Raw genomic sequence first — 24,491 nt, forward strand, 5'->3', positions numbered from 1 at the left:
TGGACTCTGAGGGTAAGGCCAACACAAAGAACAATGAAGCTGACAGATGTGGGGACTTGTGACCTGGGTGCTGACAAATTGAGTTCCCACACACTGTACTCCCTATACCCTTTACATGACACTGAAGACTTGCATTCTGGTGTATACAGTCTGAGTTGGGTTTTCTGTTGCAAACAACCCAAAGAATTCTAACATAGGCAGGAAGAACCGTGATCTAGCCCAGACTTCCAAGCTCTGTGGGTTTTATTATTTTCAGCTATAAGATGAAAATAAAGTTAGATGTGACACAGTCTTTAAACTCTTTACAGGAACATTTAATGTGTTTATATTTAAGATGCTGCTAAATAAAATTCACAGCACTGTTCTTCTGTGTTTTTGCTCATATGAACACATAAACATTATGATTATCTAAAACCAGGGTTTCTCTGGCTTTTTCTCATAGTTAAGCAAATTACTGAGCTTCATCTTCTAAATGGTTATGTGGGCTAATTCTTATTCTTAAGACTCACTCAGTTTACCGCTATGGGTTTTATGTCAGTTAAAATAATAACAACCGCACTTTCAACTTGGCTATCTCTAAAAAGCGTTAAGAGGGAAGACTTTGAGACATACAGAAATACTGCTTCTGATCTAAATTCAAACAGTTTTGTGTGTCCAACAGAAAGCAATGGCGTGCTCCTCTAGGAGGTCTTTGATTCCCAAACTATTAAATGATGTTATGGATATAGTTAATATCCCACTGTCGTAATTCATCCTGCAGTCTCCAAGTGGCTAGACTGTCCCCGAGGACAATATCTTAAAAACAGGGCTTTTCTTCTGTTGCAGGGATGAGTAAAGCAGACAGCTGTGGCCACACAAGGGACACCCTGCACATGGGGCTCCGATCTACCCACCTGCTCTATTAGTTTTCAGTAGGTCATCAAGACCTCTAGCAAAAGGAGCTCCAGTGAAATAGATGGATCAGGACAGGGAATGTAGAGGTGAGAACCAGGTACAAAGGTATGGCATAGAGAATTAAGCATTCAATTGGTGCTGAATGTCCATGAAGATGGCTCTGTTAAGTCTCCATAGGAGTGTCTTCAGGATTAGAAATGTCTAGACTTAAATGCTTAGTGAAAGAGCCATGGGTGCAGAATTGGCAAGTTCTTATCCTGACTCTAGCATCCATCTCTTTGATTTTTATTTTCTTCCATAAAATCAACTGACCAAGCCAAATTCACATCTCAGCTACATTCAAGATGCTGCCCTTGGAGTCTGTCCTCATTAGGGTTTCTATTACTCTGAAGAGATACCATGACCACAGCAACTCTTATAAAGGAAAACTTTTAATTGGGGTGATTCACTTACAGTTTTAGAGGTTCAGGCCATTATCATCATGGCAAGGGGCATGGTGGTGTGCAGGCAGATGTGGGGCTGGCTATATCTTGACTTACAGCCAAGAGGAAGTTGACCAAGACACTGGGTATCCTGAGCTTAGGAAACCTCAAAGCCCACCCCCACAGTGGCACATTTCCTCCCACAAGGCCATACCCACTCTAACAAAGCCATACCTCCTAATAGTGCCACTTTCTGTGAGATAATGGGGGCTAATTACATTCAAACTAGCACAGAGTCAGTACTCCAAAGTGACTAGTGGAGGAATCAGAACCCTGCATGGCTTGACTTTGCATTGAAAATCCAGAGAACTCTGTCTCCTCTCCTTCCCTGACATTCCATAAAGCTGAACACAGACTATGGGTAAGTCAGACCTGGGAGAGTCCCAGCCATAGGAACAGAGGACTGGGTAGGTAGCAGACATTCGTGTTGACTCTGACTTGAAGATGTGATTGCTTTGTGAGAGTCTCTGGGCCACAAGAACTAAGGAGATAGCTCAGTCTTTAAAGAGTTTGCCACACAGGGATGAGGACCTGAGTCTGATTCCAAACATCCACATAAAAAGTTGAGTGCAAGAGAAACAGTGATAGGTGGGTCCCTGAAACTTTCTGGTCAGAGGATGAAGCCTTGGCAAGTCACTGAAAAGCTTTGCTTTAAACAAGGAAAAAAGGAAACAAAATGCACAGCAATTAAGGAAAAACACCCAAGGTTTTCCTCCACCTGCCATATACATAGGTGCACATACATACACGTGCATGCACATATGTGTACACACACACACACACACACACACACACACACACACACAAAAGATTCTGGACAGAAGAGGACAAATTGAACTTCTGAGGTCAAAATTCTAATTCCCAAGGAATTCATAAGAACAAGTGTAGCAGTCAAAGGGCCTGGTAGTGGTTGCTAAACAACAAGGGATCGCCAGTCCTTTGAACCTGTTTTGACTCATCAGCAAGTACAGGAGTCCCACCTTCCAACCTACTCTGACTTCTCATTTACAGGGAACCCATTAAACACAACATGGATGCTTGCCATCAACCCACATGAAGCAATCCCTTAACAAAGAAGGCAGCTGAGATGGTATTCCAGCCTGCAATGACCACTGGGGAGTCTCTGCTCCTGTTGTGGTATTGAATTTGCTTGATGGGGGGCCAGAACCCAGGTGACATGAGTTGTACAGAGTTTCAGAAGATCCCTTGGTAGCTCTCAACACACTTTCAGGAGCCCTGTGCACATGTGAGGTAAGAGGAGAACCTTGAGTACCAGCAGGCTTCATCTTTCATAGGCACGGTCTCTTGCTCACTGCCACTGAAGCCAAACTAGCTGGCCTGCATGCTTCTGGAGACTGTCCCGTCTCTGCTTCCCCATCTTGCCATAGGAGCACTGGGATTACAGCTGGCTCATCCAGCTTTATGTATGTTCTGCAGATTCAAACTGGTGTCCACACACTTGCAAAACAAAGGCTTTACCTACTGAGTGAGCCATCTCCCCTGCCTGAAGGCCACTTTGTGGTCCCTCAAGTGCTCCTAGAAAACACTATTTTTCCCAGAGGATCTGAGCATACCACAGGAAATAGAACAAGGCTCCATTCACTGGTAGGTAGGAGCTGTACTCAGGGTCTGGGCTGAGTCAGAAAGCAGAGCTCTCCAGCATGCAGTCTGTTCCAGGAGGGAGTCATGAAAGGCTGGGCCTTTAACTAGGAAGCCATGGAGTTGGGATATCAGAATGTCACTGAGAGCTAGGCTATTGACTGTGCTCAAATGGGTTCTGGACTACTCTACAGCTAGGACAGTATAGTAGTAGGAATATACCATCTGGCCTGGGGTGGGGGTGCGGTGCAAATAATCATCCACCCAAGTTTGTCTGTTGCTTTGGAAAAAACAGCGCAGGGGAGGAAGGAGGTGTCTGTTTGACTCACAATTCCAAATTACAGTCCATCATTTCAGAAAAGCCAAGCCTTGAAACTCAAGCAGTTAGTCACGTGGCAGCCAACGTCAAGAACTCAAGAACAAGAGAGTAAATACCTCCTCGTTTGCTTGCTTCAAAGTACTCAGGTTGCTTTCTCCACTCCTAACCTAACCTAGGGAACGCTGCCACCCACAATGGGCCAAGTCTTTCCATGTCAATTAACAATCAAAACAATCTCTCACAGACCCTCCCACAGGACAACTTGATCTTGATAATTCCTCATTAAGACTCTCTTCTCGGACAACTCAAGGTTCTGCCAAGCTGACAATCAAAACTAGCCATCACAGCATGCACAGCCAACTCTGGGGCTCACGTTGAAGATAACACAGATAGAGAAGCATCTAGCAGAGCAGGGGAGATTGCTCATTCTGCAAAGTACTTGCCACAGGGCATGAGGACTAAGTTTGGGTCCCCAGTAGCCATGTAAAAAAAGAAACCAGGCAGGGCAGTATATTTGTATCTCTAGCACTAGGGAGGTGGGGTAAGTGGATCCCTGAGGCTCACCAACCTGTCTAGATAGTTAATGAGCACCAGCTTCAATAAGAGATCTTGTCTCAAAATAATAGTAATAACTATAATAACAGTAATAATAATGATAATATGGGGAATGATAGAGGAAAACACTCAACATTGACTGTGGCCTCTGTGCAAGCCTGGCACACACATGCACATCCACGTACATACATACACATTTTTTTAATTAAAGAGAAGGACAAATTTCCAGTCCTTAAAAACATTAATATAACATTATATGATCCAGCAAGTCCACTCTTAGCATAGACTCAAAAGAACTGAAAACAGAAAATCAAATGCTGGTACAAGAACGTCCATAGCAGGGCTCTTCACAGTAACCAAAGAACAGAAGCAGCTCATATCCATCAACAGATAACTGATAGATAAAATACAGTGTATTTGCACATATGCATGCACATGGATTTGTTCAATTAAATCCATTTTTAAATGAAGTTGTGGCATAAACTGCAATATGGAATAATCTCAAAATTTTAAAGGTATGGGAAGCAAGAGAAGTCAGACTTAAAGACTGTATAATTATTCTGTTCCATTCATACAAGAAACCAAGAGCACGCAAACCTAGGGGCAAGTGCAGGTTTGTGATGACCAGAGACTGTGGGAGGAGTGAGGATTCGCTTCATGGGCCCAGGATTCCCTTTGGGGGCAATAATAAAATGTTTTATGTCTTAGTTTCTTTTCCCATTGCTATAATGAAATGCAACGTCATGCAGAGGAAGGCTGGCCTGGCTCACAGTTTAAGGTACAGACCATCATGATGGGAAGGTCCCAGGAAGCAAGGGCTGGTCACATGGCACCTTCCATCAGGAAGCAGAGGGCAATGAATGCACACTTTGCCTCAGCTCCCTTTCTCCATTTATTTAATCCCAGATACCAATCAGTAAATGATGCCACAGGCAATCATGGGCTCTTTCCATCCCAACTATTGTCATCAATATAATCCCCACAAGCATGTCCAGAAGCTGGTCTCCTTGGTGGTTATAGATTATATCAAGGCAATAGGAAATACCAGTCCTCACATTCTGGTGTTAGACTGTGAACCAAATGTCCCTCGATTGTTCATTTTAAAATAGACTTTTTTTAAGGTCAGGAATCGGTAGTAGTTTTTATATTATGTGACTTTTACTTCAATTTAAGAAAATCAAAAATCAAGATGAGATGGTGCAGATCTATCTGGGCTGGTGTGGTAAGAGCCTTACTGTGGGGATCGGGATGAATCCAAGTGTTCCAGGACCCTGCTGCCGTCCACCCAGAGGATAACTGCCGTGTCCAAAACTCCTTTCCAATGCCCCATAGCCAGAGCTCTAAGAATAGAAATGTAGAACTCTGCACATCTTTCTGGAGCCTTCAAAGGATGCATCTGCTGATGAACCCTGACAGGAATATAAAATTCCTCTTTCTTAGAGACAGCCATATTCCACTAGAAAAAGGATCTTTAGGAACGGGTAGGGAAAGAAGGTAAGGAATTCAACCCAGTCACGGTTCCCTGTGGGTCACTCTTCTTCTGGAAGGGTGCTTCTCCACCATTGAATCCAGGGTTCTGTGTTTCCAGAGTTATGGGAGGGAGAGCAAAGGGCTGCATGCACACTTCACATGCTACCTGGGAGATGTAGGTTCAAAGAGGATCTCGCCTTCCCTTAAATTCCTATAGACTCAGATGCCAGGCTGTGGTGGCGCATACCTTTAATCCCAGCACCCAGCAGACAGAGGCAGGCAGATTTCTGTGAGATCAAGGCCAGCCTAGTCTACAAAGCAAGTTCCAGCATAGCCAGTCATATGGACTCTGCTTGAAATAATAATAATAATAATAAACTGTTTAAGCATACAAAAATATGTAGAGTCCATTGAAGCCACAGGAAGCAAGCTGGGCATGGTGACCCACATCTACAGTCCTAACACTTGGGAGGCTAAGACGAGGATCACCACAGGTTTGAAGCCAGCCTGGGATACATAGTGAGACCCTGTCTCAAAAATAAAAAGTATGAGAAACACTGCAGTAATAACATCCATTTGTGAATTTTTTAAGTTGCTGGCATATACCACTGAACTTGGACCCAGCAATTTTTCACCTGTGAAACAAAATGATTAACCTCCCTTTGTGTCAGAATAGCTCAGAAATCCCTATCATGCCTTATCCTTTCCTTCTTCAGTAAAAGAAAAAAATAATATTAAATCTACTTTTCTCCAGCTGAGAGTTTATTTTAGTCCTCATAAAAATGCTAATATTAGTTCTCCTTTTTCTGTCTCTCTTAACATTTCTCTCATTATGAGGCTTTTCTACAGAGATAAAAGAATTCTCTTTTGCACCACCAAAAACCAAAAACAAAACCCCCAAATGGCCAATTTTAAAGTGTGAAAATAAACACAGAGAAACACAGAAACCCGATGGCCGGGACTAATGAGGCTGTTCTTGAAGAGAAAAGAGCTAAAAATATCGTGTGAATATTAAGGCATGGGGAGTGTTGCTTCCTACTGAATATTAGGCCAATCCTTTCCCTGTCCAAGAGGAATGAAAAGAACCTTCTGGAACTGGAACACTAAACCGGTGAATGCAAGAACTTTGAAGGAAAGCTCTTTTCACCAATGATGCCATTAAAACTAACTTGGCAGCTTTAACAAAATATCAGGCACCAGGCCAAGTATTAAGGGGCAGGGGAGCTGAGTAGTTCTTTTTTGAGAAGAAAGGAAGATTCCTCATTAAACAGTTATTTTATTCCAATATTTATATAAAGTCATCACAAAATTAAATATTTAAATGTGATTTATGCCAAACTTTTGGAAGGGCCTGAGATAGGATTTCTCTCTGTAATAGCCATGGATGTCTGTAGACCAGCCTGACCTTGAATTCAGAGATATCCACCTGCCTCTGTCTCCTGAGTGCTTGGGGGAAAAGAAATGTGCCTCCCCCATCCCAGCTATGCCAACCTTTCGAAACAAATATATGTTAAGGTAATAGCCACAGTGTGCTTTTAAAAGCCAAGAGAGTCAACTCGAGAAGTATAAACCTTGACTAGAATGAAATTCAACAGAGCTTACACTACCACAGGTAATGGGCTACTTTCCTTCATTAATAAGGGGTGACTCCAAATCAACGAGGTGAAGAAAATATAGCCCAAAGGAGAATAAATAAAAAATAAGAAGAGAAAACTCATTGTTCTCCCTCATTTTAAGAAATATTTCAGGGGACTGGGGAGATGGCCTTATACATAATCACCAAAGCCTGATCAACAAGCATTTGTTATCAACTGGCTGAAAAATAAGTAAATCACGGAGAAGCTTGCAGTGGGGTACTACTTGGCTATAAGGAACAGACTCCCAATACCAGAGACCACGGAATCAACCTCAAAGGCATTCTACTAGCCTAGTATGGTTGCATGCCTATAATCCCAGGTCTTGGGAGGCTGAAGCAGGGGGATTGCTACAAATTTGCAGAAGCCCCTGGCTACATAGTGAGTTTAAGGCAAGCCTGAGCTACACAGTATGATAAATGCTTTGTTTCCTATTAAATATGGCAAGCCCACCAAGAGCTAATTTTCTGTAAATCCCTCCCATCTTATAAAACATCTATGCAAATCTTTTCTTCTCCCCAAGCCCAGAAAATTTTTGTTCATGCGAAGGCCTTCCAGCATTCCCAGAACTTCCTCCTCTCCTACATTTCCTTCCTGCCCCTTTCCATATTAGCCAATCATAAGAAGACTGTCAGGTCGAACACCAATGAGGAACAGCCAAGCCCTCACTCCCTTATGTTAGGGATAGGAGACAGAGGCCATCATGGCTATATGTGCTACTCACTAGCCCAGTCTGAATCATGGCACACCCTTTTTACAAAAAGAAATTGCCTTGAAAGTTACTTTGGCTTTGTTTGGGTGTCCCTTTGTGCAACAGCAGGAATATTCTTTTCCAACAAGAGTCAAAGCCTGTCTCAAAGTTTCAAAAAACAGACAACGTTGACAACGAAAGGGCAGAAGGATATTTGGGGAACAGAATAATTGTGATGGTGGTTTAAAACTCGCAAAAACAAAGGACAAAATGAGTCAATTTCACATTCTGTAAATTATACCTAAAAAGAAGCATCTGAAAATCCAGCGGGAGAGCACCGATATCAAGGTGGAGATCCTGGGTCTCTCGCTATTGTTCCTGTGTTATGTCCTCCCTTCCTAAGGTAACATGGGACACATTTAGCCTTTTTCTTGTTCTAACACATTCAACTAAGAATGGGATTTTGTACCTTTGCTGAAAGCTAAGCAGAGTGAGGGAATAGGGGAGACCTAGGAATCCTATTTCAGCATCTACTGTGCATTCCTTTTAGCTTCTCATCCTACATAGAAAAGAGGGACTGTGGAAGGTAAGCTGGCTGCTTAGTGGGTAAAGGTACTCGGCCAACCTGAGTTTAATACCTGCGATCAGCATGATGGAAAAAGAGACTCTAATGCCAAAAGTGGTCCTCTGACCTTGGAAGCACTCGGTCCTAAACGATATCTACATCAAACCCCTTTTCTCAGGGTTTGGGGAACTAAGAACCAGAGGGATGGATGACACCGTGGAAACAGTATCTTCCAAACACAACAGGCCAAATGCACATAAGAACTCGCAGAGACTGTGGCAGCACGCACAAGGCCTGCACAGATCCAAGCCAGGTGGGTCGCAGCCCTGAGAGAGGGAAGTGGACAGGAGCCCCCATCCCTAACCCAGAAGCTATCTCCAATTGACTACTGATTGTAAAAAAAAGCAATGAGCTTTTTCCAGTGGGGTCGCTCTTGGTATAAGAATCACACTTAAGAGCAGGCGTGTGCCCAGCAGTAGATGAGAAAACAAAACAAACTCGGTAATATTTTTGGAGATTTTTTTTGTCTTATTTTGTTTTGTATGAACATTTTATTTTTAACCTTCTGGTCTTTTGCTAGTACATTATAGTTCCAATTTTGTGTTTTTGTGGGGTTTGTTTGTATGTATGCATGTGTCTTTGTGTGTACATGGTTTTTCTTTGTTTTTTTAATTTTGGTTTGTTTGATTTTATGTGACTGTTTTCTAAAGAGAGAAAGAAGCCATCGAGTTGGATGAGTGGGAAGGATCTGGGAAGGAGATGAGGGAGGGAAGACCCTGATTAGAATGTAACATAAAAATACGTGTATGATATATTAATATATATAGTAATTATATATTTTTTCAACTAAAAAAGAAAATTGTCCTATAAATTCCACATCTGTACCGTGCAATGTGAGTACACAGAGATAGACAGATGATAGATAGATAGATAGATAGATAGATAGATAGATAGATAGATAGACAGACAAATGTCATTTTAGCCTTTTTTAAAGAACTCAAAAGAAAATGGGGAGTAGATACATTTTGTCCCTTGTAATTCCACCCAGCACAGAAAACTCATCCCATAGAGAAGTTCCAATCTGCCTCTGAAACCCAAAAGTAATTACAAACCCTTCTTCAAATTAACCACAAGAAGCAGATAAATGCTAGCACTGGAATTCTAAAGGATGCTCCGGCTGCAGGAGCTGGGAGCAGAGTGAAGAGCGTCTCCTTCGGTGCCTTTCTCCGCTCTTCTCAATTCCTCACCCTCCTTTATAAGCTATCCCTTTTCTTTTCTCTTTAAGAAGAGAAACTTTCACTTTTTCAAACAGTTTGAAGCATCTATCCATTCAGAAACTAAAACCTGCCCATCCCGACCACTACCCCTTCCCCTCGCCTGGCTGTACTCTGAAAGTTACATGGAGCAGGTCAAGGCACTAGCTGTGTAGCCATTGAAATAACACAAAGTCACAACACCTAAGCTTAGCTGGTCCCCAAGCTACAAGGCTCAGGATAAATTTCCTCAGCTATGAAATGGGAGTGAGGGAATCCATATTCCCTTCTATAAAGACAAAGACAGCAGCTTGTGCTCCTGCAGGGCCAGTCTCTGCTAGGGCCTCTTCAAAGGGCTCTTTTAATTCTTCCAACCATCTTCCTAATGAATGAGGAAACAGCTTTTAGAACCGCGCATGAGCTAGTAGTACCATAGCAGGGATTTTCCCCGCGTGCCAAAGCATTTCAGGCTGCCATTTGTCTCTCCTGATGCTCAGGCTTTCCTAGAAACGGCATGACCAAGGTGTCTAAGTGCGCTGACCAAGGACAAAGACAAAACGAAAGGCTACAATCTGCCCTGAAGGATCCTGATCTCAGGAGCTGGACAGATGGCTCCATTACGAAGCTTGAGGATCTGATCATGGGCCCCCAGTTACACATGTAAGCACATGACCCCAGTGCCGTGGAGGCTGAAACAGGAGAATTCTGGGAGCTTACTGGCCAGACAGTCTAAACAATCCGTGAGCTCCAGCTTCAGAGAGATCCTGTCTGAAAAAAATACAAAGGAAAATAATTGAGGGAGACACCTCTGGTCTCCTGTCCCAAGAATCCCTTCCCTTGGGAGATGAGAACAATGTCCACCCCCTCCTTATAAGGTCCCAGAGGCAAACTAAAATATGCTTCCACCAGAGGTCGACTTGGAGATGTGGTGGGTCTATTGTCCTTACTTACAGAGCATGGGTGAAGGGTTGCTTACAGAAGCACTGATGACCCCAAAGACTGAAAAGTCTTTACACAGCATGACAGTTTCCATAGCTGCATAGATACAGCACCCTCTTAACCATCCTGTCTTGAGCCTATGAACTCTAACATCTGCGCCCTATAGGCTAAGGTTTTGAGTGGTTAGGGCAAGATTTCATATAAATGGCTAGGAGGAGGAGCTGGAATTTCAGACAAAGTTCCAATGACCTTTCCCACCTCTTCTTCCTCTGAGCAAACATCAACAATCTACAGGTCTGCCCCTGATGGTCTTTTACAAGCTGACCCAGCTTATCTAACAAAGATGTGGTTGTTTTCCTCAGAGGACTAAATTCTACAATACTCCCACACATGTGCATAAGGACACACATGCACATGTACACACACACATAGCCAGCAAGCGCCAGTGACCTTCCTGTCTCCATCCCCTAGAAATCTGAGGTTACAGATGCATGCAGCTCCATCAAGCTTTTGACGTGGGTGTTGGGATCAGAATTCAGGACCTCACAGTTGAGTAGCAAGCATTCTTACCTACTCTGCCATCTCTCCAGCCTTGAAAGGTAATTTTAAAGGGTTATTAGAAATATAGAAGCTAGGGCTACTGAATATATGTGTGTGTACATATATGCATCATATATTCATTTATTCATTCATTCATACATACATACATATGAAGGGGCTAGAGATATGATTCAGCAGTTAATAGTTCTTGCTGCTCTTGCAGAGGACGTGATGACTTTGGCTCCCAGCACCCACATCAGGTATCTCACAACTGCCTGTATTTCTAGCTTCTGTGACTTAATGCTCTCTTCTGGCCTATACAGGTATTCACATGAACATGTCTATATATACCTGCACATAAATAAACAAAACAAATAAATTTTAAAAATAATAAAATTCAATTTTTTAAAAATATTTGGGGCCAGGCAGTGGTGGCGCATGCCTTTAATCCCAGCACTCAGGAGACAGAAGCAGGAGGATCTCTGTGAGTTTGAGGCCAGCCTGGTCTACAAGAGCCAGTTCCAGGACAGGCTCCAAAGCAACAGAGAAACCCTGTCTTGAAAAACCAAATAAATAAATAAATACGGATAGTGGGGCAGTGGTGGCACACGCACTTAGTCCCAGCACTCGGGAGGCAGAGGCAGGCGGATCTCTGTGAGTTCAGGCCAGTCTGATCTACAGAGCAAGTTTCAGGACAGCCAGAGCTACACAGTGAGACCCTGTCTCAAAAACAAAACAGTAACAAGAAAATATGGAATTTAAAAAAAAATATTTTTAAGAACAAACCTGGTACTAGGAGAAACTAATAAACAGTTAAGAATCCCAATGCACCGACCTCCCAAACATGACTCCTTCTTGACAGATGTTCAATAGGCCCCACAGCTGTGGCCCACCGAGGCCAGCTATCTATGCAGCCGTACTGTGAAGCACTTCTGAAGACTGTGGGGAAATCTGAAAAATCGTCGAGATTTAACCCATCCTACCTGCTCATGAGCGCTTGCTTTCAGTTCACTGTAAAAAGCACCAGTTCCAGAGCTAGAGCTAAAGCCTCTGGCCCGTGGGTCACTATGGTAACCGCTGATGAAGTGTGATGTCATGTGTGCAGGTCATCCATTAGTTCTAACCTCCAGCGGCTTCACCCAGTAAAGATCCCAAAGCCACCGCCTTGGGGAATAGGATTCCAGAACTGCTTTGTCTCCACATGTGACCACTTCATAAACTTCTGCAAAACTCATCCTTTCAGCAATGGGCATAGCACATAAGGCAACCCAGGCATGGCTTGGTACCACTTCTGGATGCGGCTCCTGTGTGGGTGCTAAAGCGCCCTCTGTCTGTCTCGGCTGGAATTACTTTAGTAGAGAGAGCACAGGGTCTCATACAAGGGCATCTAATAGCGATGGGTGACTGAGTTCAGTCAAAACAACCAGTGGGGACTGGAAAGATGCTTCCGCTGGCTAAACACCTGTCTTGAGAGGTCAAGGACGTGCATTCCAGCACCAGAAATTGGGAGAAGTGACACTGTTTATAATGCAAAGACAGGCAGACCCCTGGGGTTCGTGAGCCAGCCAGACTAGCTTATTTATTTGACTTGACTACTTCCAAGTCATCAAGAGACCCTGCCTCAAAATAACACAGATGACAGCCAAGATTGCCCTCTGACTTCCAAGTGCACATGTATACACAAGACAATCTTTTCGTTCTCCATTTGTCATATTTCCTTGCTGTTCTTTCACCTACTGAGTTGGGGAGGTCAGAAGAGAAGAAGGTCAACGTATTCTATGGGCACATCACTGGGCTGGATTTGTCTAAGCCAAAACCATCTTCAAGGCTAGTATCTAGATCTCAGCTTCCCATAGAGTGACACTCATACTCAGAGGGAGAAGTTACCAATTGGAGGGCATCCAGAGAGAGCCAGGTTCTGACCCAGGGATCCCCTAGTTGCACCCTCCCAAGGACCTAGACCACTTGAGACTGTCTGGGAATTACTGAGCCACGTGTCATATGCTCAGGAGTTGGAGGGGGGTCCTCTCAAGCCTGACAATATAGGAGAACATGTAAAGTTACCTGTACCCCGTTTTTCCTCAGTAGATAATGCATAAATCAGAGGCTGGTGGTCAGAGGGCACTAAAAACCCAGACACATTTGTTAATGCTTCCTGGTTCTTTAATATATAACAAGGACTGAGCTGCAGTGATGGGGTTATGGGAAGGGCATGTAGGAAGACATCTTGCCTATGAAACTGTCATGCTGGTAGATGTTCCACTGGGGACCTGGATTCTGCAGCTGCTTCTCTGGGGTGAGTAACTCTGACCACAACTGCCTCCTGAGTTGAAGAGGATGTCTAAAATTATAGCCAGACATTCTGCCTTTTGACTCAAATGCCCTTCAACTGCAGGCTAGGTTTTTTTCCCCCATGGATGCTCATGAAATGAGGACACAGAGCCACTTTGGATGTTGGGTACCAAGTCATGAGCGGCGTAAGCAAAGACACTAAAGACCAAAAATGTGTTTTGACAAGTGGCCAGGATGTGGAAGGTGATGTTTCCTATGAATGGCCAAGAATACCACTCATAGATATAAGAAAAGCATAGAAAATCAACCGTTTCCTTCTTTTCTTAAAACTGTTACAAGAATTTTGACACTTTGAAAACTCTTTCATTTCAAAGGAAATGTCAGCTCACTGAGAATTTTACTGAGAAAACATTTATTTCAGAAGACGAGAACAAAAATTTTAAGAGTTAATTTGCCATTTTAAAAACTTATGACACTGTGGTTCTAGTGCAGGGAAAACCCTGAAGGGAACCAACCACAGACACTGATTTAACTGGTAAAACCGGATCTTACCCAAGAAAAAATTAGGTTCTTTTCTTATACTTCCTATTTGTGCACCTCTTTACATTGCTCCAAACTTTTAAGCATTCATTCTTATGCCATGTCCAGTGGTGCACATCTGTAACCCAACACTAAGGAGGCTGAGGCAGGAAGGACCCAAGTGCCTACACAGTCTGAGCGATGTAATGAGATTGTTGAGAGACAACAAGATGGCTCACTGGGAAAGGCATTTGCCACCAAGCCTAACAGCTTGCGTGTGATCTCTGAGACCCACATGGCAGAAGGGGAAAGTTGTCCTCTGACCTTCCTGCTGCCAAATAAATAAATAAAGATGTAAAAGCAAGCATCATCTCTATTTTCACACACTTCTTCATGCTTAGAGCAAAAACTGAGATTTTCATTTGTGATTTCATGGCTTCTTAAAAGAAAATATGGCAGGTAGTTCATTTCAGAGATATGAACACTGAGGTTTAGAGACACTGAGTGACTCTCAAGACTGTAAAAACAATTCATAGAGAAGCCAGAGAGAGGGTGGTGGTGGTGCACGCCTTTAATCCCAGCACTTGGGAGGCAGAGGCAGGCAGATCTCTGTGAGAACAAGTTCCAGCATAGCCAGAGCTGTTACACAGGGAAACCCTGTCTCAAAAACCAAACCAAAACAACAAAACAGAAAAAAATAAAACAAGTAAAAAAGAGAGATAAATCTGTACACTGCATTTGATTGCTGTTAGATACCGCAATAGTGTGTGTGTGTGTGTGTGTGTGTGTGTGTGTTTGTGTGTGTGTGTGTAAAAAGTCCAGTCTTTGTTAGCTGATGTAAGGCAAAGAATTACAACCTTGGGTTATTAGCTAATCTCAGCCAGAGGCTGAAGAGTCAGTGGTTTACTGATGGCCAAAATTTTGCAAGACTGATTCCAACTCCAGTAAAACAAAACAAAACAAAAAAACAACAAAATGTTTAGTATGCCCCAAGGTGATGGGGGGGGGTAATTTATCTCCAGGAGAGGAAGAAATAGAAATAAAATAGATCTCATGGGTAGACTACGGGCAAGTAGAGATGGGAACAGGATGAATTAGGTACAGGGTGTGGAGGGAGAGAATACTGGGAGAAATGATAAGAATTGGGGGGCATTTCTGAGGTGAGGTAGAAACCTAGTGCAATGGTAACTCCCAGGAATCCACGAGGGTGACCCTAGTGAAGACTCCTAATAATGGAGAAGATGGAGCCTGACCTGGCCATCTTCTATAACCAGGCAAGACTTCCAGAGGAGGGATTGGGACTCAAAACCTTCAACCTACAATGCAAGATGTGCTGGGGTCAAGGAGGCACAGAATTTGTGAGAATGGACAACCAAAGACTGGCCCAACTTGAGACTCACAATGAGAGAGGGAGCCCATACCTGACATTGCCTGGAGGGCCAGGAACCAGAATCTGAATAGCCCGGAGACCTAGGATAGAACCAAGCATGCCCAGAAGAAAAAAAAAAAGTCAAGGCAATGATTCCTAATGATACTCTGCTATACTTGTAAACTGGAGCCTAGCATAACCGTCATCAGAAAGGCTTCATCCAGCAACTGAGGGAAGCAGATGCAGAGACCCACAGCCAAACATTAGGTAGAGCTTGGGAAATCCTACGGAAAAGGGCCTGGAAAGATTTAGGAGCCAGAGGGGTTGCAGACACTAGGAGAACACAGCCCACAGAATCAACTAACCAGAGCTCATACCAGTTCACAGAGACTCAACCAACCATCAGGGAGCCTATATGGGTCTCAGCTAGGTCCTCTGGGAATGCTATGGTTGTGTAACTTGGTGTTCCTGTAGGATTCCTAACAGTAGGAATGGGCGCTGTTTGTGATATTTTTTGCCTGCTTTTGGGACCCTTTTTCTCCTACTGGGTTGCCTCATCCAGCCTTAATACAAGGAGATGTGCCTAGTTTTTTGGTTTTTGGGGTTTTTTTTATAACTTGACATGCCACGTTTGGTTGATACCCCTGGGAGGTCTGAAGGGACCTTTTCTGAAGGGAGAGGAGGAGGACTGGATCTGGAGGGAAGGGTTTATGAGGGGAGGGGGGGACCTGAGAGGAGAGGGAGGGGAAGCTGCAGTTGAGATGCAATATATTAGAGAAGAATAAATTTAAAATAAATAAGTGTTTTGAAAAGAAAGAAAGAAAGAGATCTGTTCATCTGAACCAGTTTCAAATTAGTGTGCTTGATCAGAAGAAATCTCGAATGAGCTTAATGAACACCATTAACTTAAATAAAAACCTGCTAGGAAGTGCCCCCTTTTCTTCAAAAGGGCAGAAATTGATACATCTTTATCTTCTTTCCAGAGGATAAGTTCCTTAGGGAAGGTGTAATGAAAAACAAACAGGTGTCTAACCGCTTGCATATTTGGCAGAGGATTCGGTCATTAAAATAAAATAAGCTTTACAAACAAATACAATCCACTTTAAATAATCGCTGGCTTTCATGAGAATTGGACCACTGAACCACCTGTGTGCTTACCCTGACAGAAGCTCTGGTTAGAAGAGGGAGACTGGCCAGATGCTGACAACTGCCACCTTCCTGCATCCCTAACCACTTGGGGTTGGGGTGGGGGGGGTGTGTTTAATGGGTTGGTTTTGAGACAAGGTCACTCTGTAGCTCAGGCTGGCCTAGAACTTGGGATTCTCCTGCCCCAATGCCAGGATTACAGGTGAGCACCATCATGCTCATTTCTTTTATGTAGTGTCCATTTGCTTGCCGCTGTAGTCAAGTATCCCAATAGGACCTGGAATCATGAGGACTTGAGTGAGTGTGAGAAAGAGGGATGAAGCAGTGACATCATGCAGGGACCAGTGTGTGACCCTCCCCATCAGCATCAAAAGAGGGAGTGCTCAGGCCCTTTATCGGCTTCCCTTCCCTGGATATAGAAGGGAGGAGAAAAACCAACAGGCAAGCCTCAAAAGCTGCCAGCAGTCAACCCCATGGTCAACACAAGACAAAGACGGAGAAGCAGTTTGAAGATAAGGATAATGAAACCATGCCCCGGCCATCTCTGTCACCTCTTATCATGTTTAACGGAAGTTTCAACCTCATTTGACCCTGTTTCCAGGTTCTATAAGCTCCCATCATGCCACTGACACTTCAAGAAGCCGGTTTCAGAAACATGAAAATGACAGTTGATTAGTGATCAATAAGGTTTTGTTGTTTGTTTTGTTTATATTTCTCAAAACAAAAGGAGACCTCAATGACAGGTTATAATGTTGCCATGGGCTAAACTACCTTCGTGGGGGGGGGGGGCAACACTGTTAGGAAGACGCTTCATAGGCAGGTCAGCGAGCATTAGGTTCTCACTAAGTACTAATATCCGTACCCTTATCTGTCACTAACCTTGCATTTGTTTCTGGTTTGATTTCGTTTGGTATGGGTTGGGTTTTGGTTTTTGAAGCCAACTACTATAGTCCAGGCTGTTCTTGAACTTGCCCCGTGGCCAAAGAAGACCTTGAACTCTGCCCTCACCTCCCTCATCTTCTCATTTTGCCACCACACCCAGCATGTATTTGTAGGTAGGTTTCTGTTCTTGTGTTTTCTGTCTCTGCCTTCTCTATTAAGGTTACCTTCTGTGTATTGTTTTCTGATACCAAATTAAAATCACCAGGAATCAATTTTGTATGGGTTATAAAGCTCTGAATCCTCTATTAAGTTTTTTCTGGGTCTGAAGTTCCCACTTGGCTCAGCTTTCCTCTGAGGAAATTGCAGCTCCTCTACTCTCCCCACTCTGATCCCAGAGCAGGCCCTGATGCTTCTCCTTGGGTGGGCAGTCTCCCTCACACAGCTAACCCTACCTTGAGTGGGAGCTGTAGAAGGAACCCAACTGTTTTGAACAAATTGCTTCTGAAACATTAGTGAGCCTTCCAGATAAATTGCCTTAGATATTGAACCAAATAGTTGTGCTTTTTCTGTTATCGTCTTTGGGGAGCAATAAAGAATACTTTCCCTTGCTTGAATAATTTTCTTTTTCTATTTTTAGAGTCACACAAAAATATCTCTGAGTTGTATTAAGTGTCCAATGCCTAATTAGCTTTCTCTTTTTACCTAAACTGGTTTAGATTGATAGAGCTCTCTCCCTGTCTGCTTATACTATACCTATTTCTCTCAACGAAGAAACTCAGGCATGCAAACATAGCAGCAGCATAGAAGCAGTCAGACATCTCCCTGGGAAAAGCTATCATCTGCCAGGAGAGAAAACAAGTATAAATCCACCCTCCGACTTCAACCTGCAGGTCTGTCTTACACAGACCAGACTGTGTCCCTGATGGTTTAGATGACTCTACTAGGCTTTTGCCTTCAAGAACAGTCGTGCAGAAAGTCTGTTTGCTGTCCATACCACACAATACCCCATCGCCATCCCCGCTTTTCCCTTGAGGGAGTTAACATTTACTGAAAGCAGTTAACAAAGAAGAGGACTATGGCACTGAAAAAAGAATCAGTCTCCAGCTTTTGCTACTATGGGGGTGGGGGCAGTTTGTAATAGAAAAGAAAAACAGTCTGTCTGCCAAGGTCAAGCCTCTTTATCCCCGCTCACCTCTATTTTACAAGTGAAAGCCTATCTCACAGAAAGGGTGGCCTCCTCGTCTGTAAGTGGAGCTGCTTAGAGCATTCTTAAAGTCTTCAATCATTGTATCAATCTATAGGAAACTAACTCTTCCACCCTAACTGTAAGAAAGCAAGTGGATCCCAGATGTGTCCCACCTTCACGTGGTTTAATCTAGCTGTTTCAGATGGATGCTTTTTTTTTTCATCTTTACCCTAGAGGATCAGCTGTGCGCACACAAGGAGCTACCAATTCGCACACGGAAAACGTTTGTAGGTTCTTTGTGCTTTAACACACTTATAAAAGCCGCGTTTATTTTCTGTCAGATCTCTCTTTGGACATTTCCAGTTCAAGGACGGTTGCTGGCCACCTCCCATCCCTCATAGGGTTACAGCTTTCTGAGACTTCCCAGGGCCCCTGCTTGTGTCCTGGCTACGAGAGCATCCAGCCAGAAGGGCGACTCGGCAAGACCCAGCTTGATGCCCTCGAATGTCTCCACCTGTTCCGACATCGCCACCACCCAAGCTCAGACAGGGCTGGCAGCAGGCCAAGGAGGCAGCTGTCCTCCCAGCCTCTGGCTGCCTTGTCAGAGCCCTAGAGGTGGAAGAAAGGAAGGAAAATGCCCCCACGACCTGGCATAGGGCCCACCATCCTGCCCCCACTTATTGCATTCTTTACACACACCGGATCCAGTAGGTTCAGGAACAGAGCCCAGCTGAACATTGAGTACCCCACAGGGGACTCACAGAACCGACTCCTCTGCTCTGCCTAGCCTGTGCTCAGCCTGGGCATCCCCGAAGGGGCGCGCCACTTGGTGGTTGATGATAGATTCACGAGTACCAGAGATGCGATGGGGTGACTGCCGGGCCCTGGAACACAGGACACGCCCCAAAAGCCCCAGTTGGCATTGCCAGGTAACTGAAGTGGAGAGCCGAGCCGCACTTGAAGGGTGAGCCCCCGTCTACACCTACGAATTCCCTTCCTAAAGTAACAGAAGCTAGTAAGTATCTGGAGTACTGAAGACCCAGCGGCCGGAGAGAGGTTGCGTGTCACTGGGCGAGTGTAGGGTCCACTCACCTGGCAGTCGGTGCCGGAGACCCCAGCGGGACAAGTGCAGATGTAGCCGGGCTCAGCGTCGGCCGCGGGATGCTCCTGGCCGGCCACCGAACGTGGGGTGCACACACCCCCGTTCTGGCAGGGCTGAGAGGCGCACGGTCCCGTTGCAGACAGGGGCGCGGTGGGCACCGGGCTGGCCAAGCAGCCGCCCTGGGGCCCAGCACCGAGCAACAGCGGCAGCAGGACCAGCGCGGGCAGCAGCCGGGCACCGGGCGCCTGGGCTCGGCGGGGAGGCATGGCAAGCGGAGAGGACTCAGGAGCCAGAGAAGAGCTGGGAGCGGTGGCAGCGGCCGAGCTAGCGGCGGAGATGGCGGTAGCAGAGGCGCCAGCGGCTGGTGCTGCTCAGCGGGACCGGACGCCTCCTGCAGCTGCAGGAGCCCGTGGTTCCCCCGGCAACCGTGGGCGGGACTGAGGGCGGGGCCCACGGAGGCTGGGCGCCGGGCGGGAGGACCTGGGATGGGAACCCTTCTGCTCCGAGTCTCAGCAAGTTGCAGTGAAGCGGTCCACGGTTTCCAGCCTCAAGGGGTCAGAGTCGTGGGTGTGTCCAAAGGAAAACCGGAAGGCACAGAGGTGGGGGCGCGGGCCTGGAGTGGATAGCGAGGCGATGCTGGGGTAGAAAGTGGGAGGAGAGGCCCCAGAAAGCTTGAAGGGGCCGCTTCAGAGGACTCGCAGCTGCCACTCGCGACCTGGCGCAGAATCTGTGAATCCGCAGAGGGACCGGCTGACCTCATTCTCGCGGGTGCCGCCCCCCCACCTCCACATTTCCAAAACACTTATCCCTGTCCCCGGCACGTACAGCTCTCGCACGCCACCAGCGAACGCAGTCGACCTGGCGTGGACCTGACCTTGTACCTCCACGACCCGCTGTGGGGCCCTTGTCCTTGGTGCTGAACCGACAGTCTCCTCTTCAGGCTTTGCGGAGCACGCTGCTCAGAAGGGTTGTAGTTCACAAGAGCTCAAAGAAGCCTGGGGTGGCTGGAAGCTGGGGGTGAAAGTGGCCAACCCTATTATTGAGTACAGGATGAAACAGACCCAGACCGGCTAGACTGAGACCCGTTGGTCACTTGAATTCCCTCCCAGAACACTATGGGAACCCTCTTGCAGTTTCGCAAAAGCCCTTCCATTTGCTACTGAACTTTGCGGGGAAGGAGATTTCGCGGTGACCTACTTCAAGAGCTGTTGTGTCCTCTCCGTTAGGTGCTCCTGGAGGTCAAATCCACATGGCAAAGCTCATCCGGCTTTGTCTCCACTCAACCCGCCTTTCACAGCCTCTACTGTGAATAGACTCCAAAACTAGTTCCCCCTGTCTATGCAAAACTTAGAAAGGAGAGGAAGGGTGGTTGAGCTGGGCAAGACGGCTCACCTCTGTAATCCCAGTGGTAGGAAGGCGGAGGCAGGAGGGTCAGAAGTTTCAAGGTCAGCTCGGCCACCTAGGTCAGTTTGGGCTACAGAAAACCCTGGGGAGGGGGGGGGGAGAAAAAGAAGGAGGAGGAGAAGGGAGAGAGGGAAAGAGAGAGGGGAGGAAGGACAGAAGGAACGAGGCAGAGGGAGAGAAGAAAGGAGAGAGAACAGGAGGAAAGGAGAATAAGAAAGGGGAGAAAGTGACTCTTTTGGGTTAACAGGCCGAGTAAATTTTCTAGAGAACACAAAAGGTAGTTTTGAAAAAGGCTGAACTAATACAAAAGTAGAGACTTCATGAGGTGCTTATAGGCGCCACAGATCTAGAGACCAGGGGCTGGTGGAAGCCCTCTAGTGGAAGCAGAAGGGCCAAGTGCTGGGCCCCTACCAAGCCAGCTTAGATCTCAAATCTCAAACCTCTGTGTTTAAAAGATGCCAAAAACTCCGTGTTGCAGGGTGACCCCCAACCAGCTCTGTGCCCAGCAGGGGTTACCATTCCCTCCCACCTGCTGGCGTTTAGCTGACACGTCTGAAGTCCTAATTTTGTGCCTCTCCAGCACCCTCTGCTGGCCCTAACGTCAATTCAGGTGGTTCTGGAGCTCTCTGAGATCTCTTCCCTAGAGTAACCGCTAGGGTCATCACTTCCTTCCATCAAGATACAGACAAGAAAGCCAAAAAAAAAAACTTTTTGTTTATCAAAAAGGTCATAAACAATTAAAAGCACGTTTCCATTTATTAAGTTTTTTTCTAAGCAAACACTTTCTGAAATGGGGAGATAAAGAGTAGCCTTATTTTCTGATGCTGATTTCTGAATTTTATAGTATCATGTCTTTAATTTTTAAAGGATATACTATGGGGGTGAAACATACCATTTTGTCTTTACTACAAGCTAAGTCTTCCAGCTAAAAGGAGAAACCTCCAATTTGCACTCATTAACTAACTTTGCCTGGAAAATATAATGAAATATATATTCACTGTGTATAGAAAGAACTGACAGACCCAAAGAAAATATTCCATCCAGGTCCAACTTCATGAAACAATGGATATATTGGGATTATTACAGGGGTATCAGTGACACAGCTATGCTACCAGGAAGTCACCTGAATGACAGCTTCACCACAGAGAATTCCCACCCACTTGGATCATATGGTGGCAACTGGGACTCTCCAGGAGGGGAGGAGCCTTATGAGTGAGTGTTCAATGCATCTCCCTATCTCCGTGAGAGAATATTAATAGGTCATCTTGTGTGGGACATCATAGTTGCTGTACTTCAAGGTGGCAAAGGTCTTGTTCCATCGAGAGGAGATAGCTATATCACATATACAGAATCATGTGGTTGGTTCTGAGGAACAGGACATGGGTTTGTAGCTCCTGGCCCCATGTAGTAAACACCATGCATTACTGTTATTGCTCTGTTCATAATAAAATTTCCAGACTGTAACCTTCTGTGACAGCAGGCACAAAATGAAACAATGGACGAGACTGAAGACCCCCATATTGTAAGTTTAGAAGCATACACAAAAAAGCATGATGTCTTCATCCTTGTTCTGCTACTGTGAAGAGACACCATGACCAAGGCAACTCTTACAAAAGAAGTCTTAATTGTGGACTTGCTTACGATTCCAGATAGTAGTCCATTATCATCATGGCAGGAAGTATGGCTGGCACGCATTTAGATACAGTGCTGAAGAAGTAGCTGAGGGTTCTACATCCTGATCTGTTAGTAGAGCGAGAGAGTCTAGACTGGGTCATAGCACTAGCAGGAAGAGGCTGGATGCTTAGTCCAAAAGGAGACATCAATTGCATCCCCAGCTAAAAACCCAGCCTTCAAACGTCCAAACCTATGAGGGACCATTTCACATCCAAACCACGGCACCGTATAGGGCAACTGCTCCTCTTGAGTTGCTGCAATTTGGGAGTGGGGTGTCACTTGAAAGATCTTCAGCCACTTCTTCCCGCCACCTTAACCAACCACCCATCCATCACTTTTGCCACTCAGTAGTTCTCGCTCCCTTTTGGGGCACCCACTACGTGGGCATCTTCCTGTTATGCCCTTCTGGGACCCCACCACATGGGCAACTCTACTTATAAGTCATTTGTACCTCTCCAGCTGTTTTCCCTCCACCTGCACTAACCATTTGTCTCTTCCCTCCTGTGACATGTGTGTCACTATAGAGCTTCCTGCTTTGTCTACTTTTACTTACAAAAGTCACACTGGTATGCCAGGAAGCTTCCGCACACCCTACGGGGGCCCTCATCGTGTGGAAAGGGGCACCTCTTCTCTGGCACTCGGGACACAGCTGACAAGGCTCTCAGTCCACTCGGGACCACACTGGATTAAAAGTCTTGTTGCACTTACTCCCTTTGCTCCCTCGGGGCTCCTCTTAGCTCCTTCAGGGAACTTCCTTACTCTCCTTCCTCCACCCCGCCGCCAAGAGCCATTTAGGTGCTCCTGGGTCTGTGACCCTTTCCTTGCCCCCTTTCCCTTGGAGCCACCTGTTTTATCTTTCCTAGTGCCCCCCCTGGGCCTGAACATTATAAGTTTCCTTGTCTCTCCTAGGAACTGCAGGGCTAAGTCCCTCAGCTTGTTTGCCCAAGTGGCTTTTGCAGTATTGAAACCTTCCCTTGGGTGGAGTGCCTGCTGGTTTTCTTCCTTGTCCCTTGTGGCTACACTCTTCTCTCTTAGCTGCCTAACCCTCTCTGTGGCAGAGTTTGTTTTATGACCTTTTTCTTGTTTTCTCCTTGGACTCAGAGATTTTCTTAAAGCCTTAATGTCTTCCTGGAAATGGCTTGGCCTCAGTATATATAGTATGCCGAAGATGGCACACTCAAGTTCCAATTTCTCTCAGCATCCTTCAGTCCCTATCTCTAACAGGATGTGGCTCACATACCAGGGCCTCTACCCTGACCTCTCCAGGGGTTGTACTGCCCTTCCCTTGGAGGCTCTTCTATATATCATCCAGACATTTCGGTTACATGTCCCTTTTGTATTTTTGACCTCCTGACTGCTGCACCCCTCTTCCTTCTTCCTCAATCTGGTCTCCCGGATGTCCCTGCCTCTATGTGCTCCCACATATCTGCAATACACTTTCTCCTCCATCATACCTAGGAGCAGTCATGTCCTTTCTTCATTAATAATGCAATTACTCATTTGCATGTCCAAGTCCATACAGTTAGGTTAGTTCATTCTCAACTGTCATTGAACAATTCCTCAGTGCTGTCTGAGACAAGTTCTCTCTCAATGTTCTTCCTTCTTTGACTTGTTCTGACTTGAATTTAACCACTGCTCTGGCAGCTCTTTAAAGTAATTTCTTGTATATTATCATTCTCGTATTGATTGGGTCTTGGGCAGGTTTAAATGAGAAGTCTTGAATATAAAAGACTTGAAAGAAGCAGACCTTCCCTATATAAATATTTCATAAAGCACTTGAAGTACAACCAAATGGAAATCAGATCTCTCAGATGCCTGAGAGCAGGGGAGTTAAATTCAGTAACTGCTCTTAATTCCAACATACTATGAGAGATGTGCCCTACCAGAACACAGACTCTTAGGAAGGAATTGAGCCCAGTGTCCTACAGAGAAAGAGGCACAGTTCAAGCCCACCTCTATGGTGCTATGAATGGCTC

The 24,491-nt window shown here is 45.4% G+C and overlaps 1 protein-coding gene across 1 annotated transcript in view; it reads right to left on the reverse strand.

Moving 5' to 3' along the window:
• Dner (delta/notch like EGF repeat containing) overlaps window positions 1-20,060 on the reverse strand; it is a 301,330-nt gene extending 281,270 nt beyond the window's left edge. Inside the window, exon 1 of the mRNA XM_041650981.1 lies at window positions 19,428-20,060. Coding sequence (XP_041506915.1) covers window positions 19,428-19,703 — 276 coding nt within the window. The 5' untranslated portion in view covers window positions 19,704-20,060. The remainder of the gene's footprint in view (window positions 1-19,427) is intronic.
• Between the last annotated feature and the right edge of the window lie 4,431 nt (window positions 20,061-24,491).

This window comes from Microtus oregoni, unplaced genomic scaffold (assembly GCF_018167655.1).
Source record: "Microtus oregoni isolate MIOR12 unplaced genomic scaffold, Mior012 000004F_ref0000308, whole genome shotgun sequence".
Classification (NCBI taxonomy): Eukaryota; Metazoa; Chordata; class Mammalia; order Rodentia; family Cricetidae; genus Microtus; species Microtus oregoni.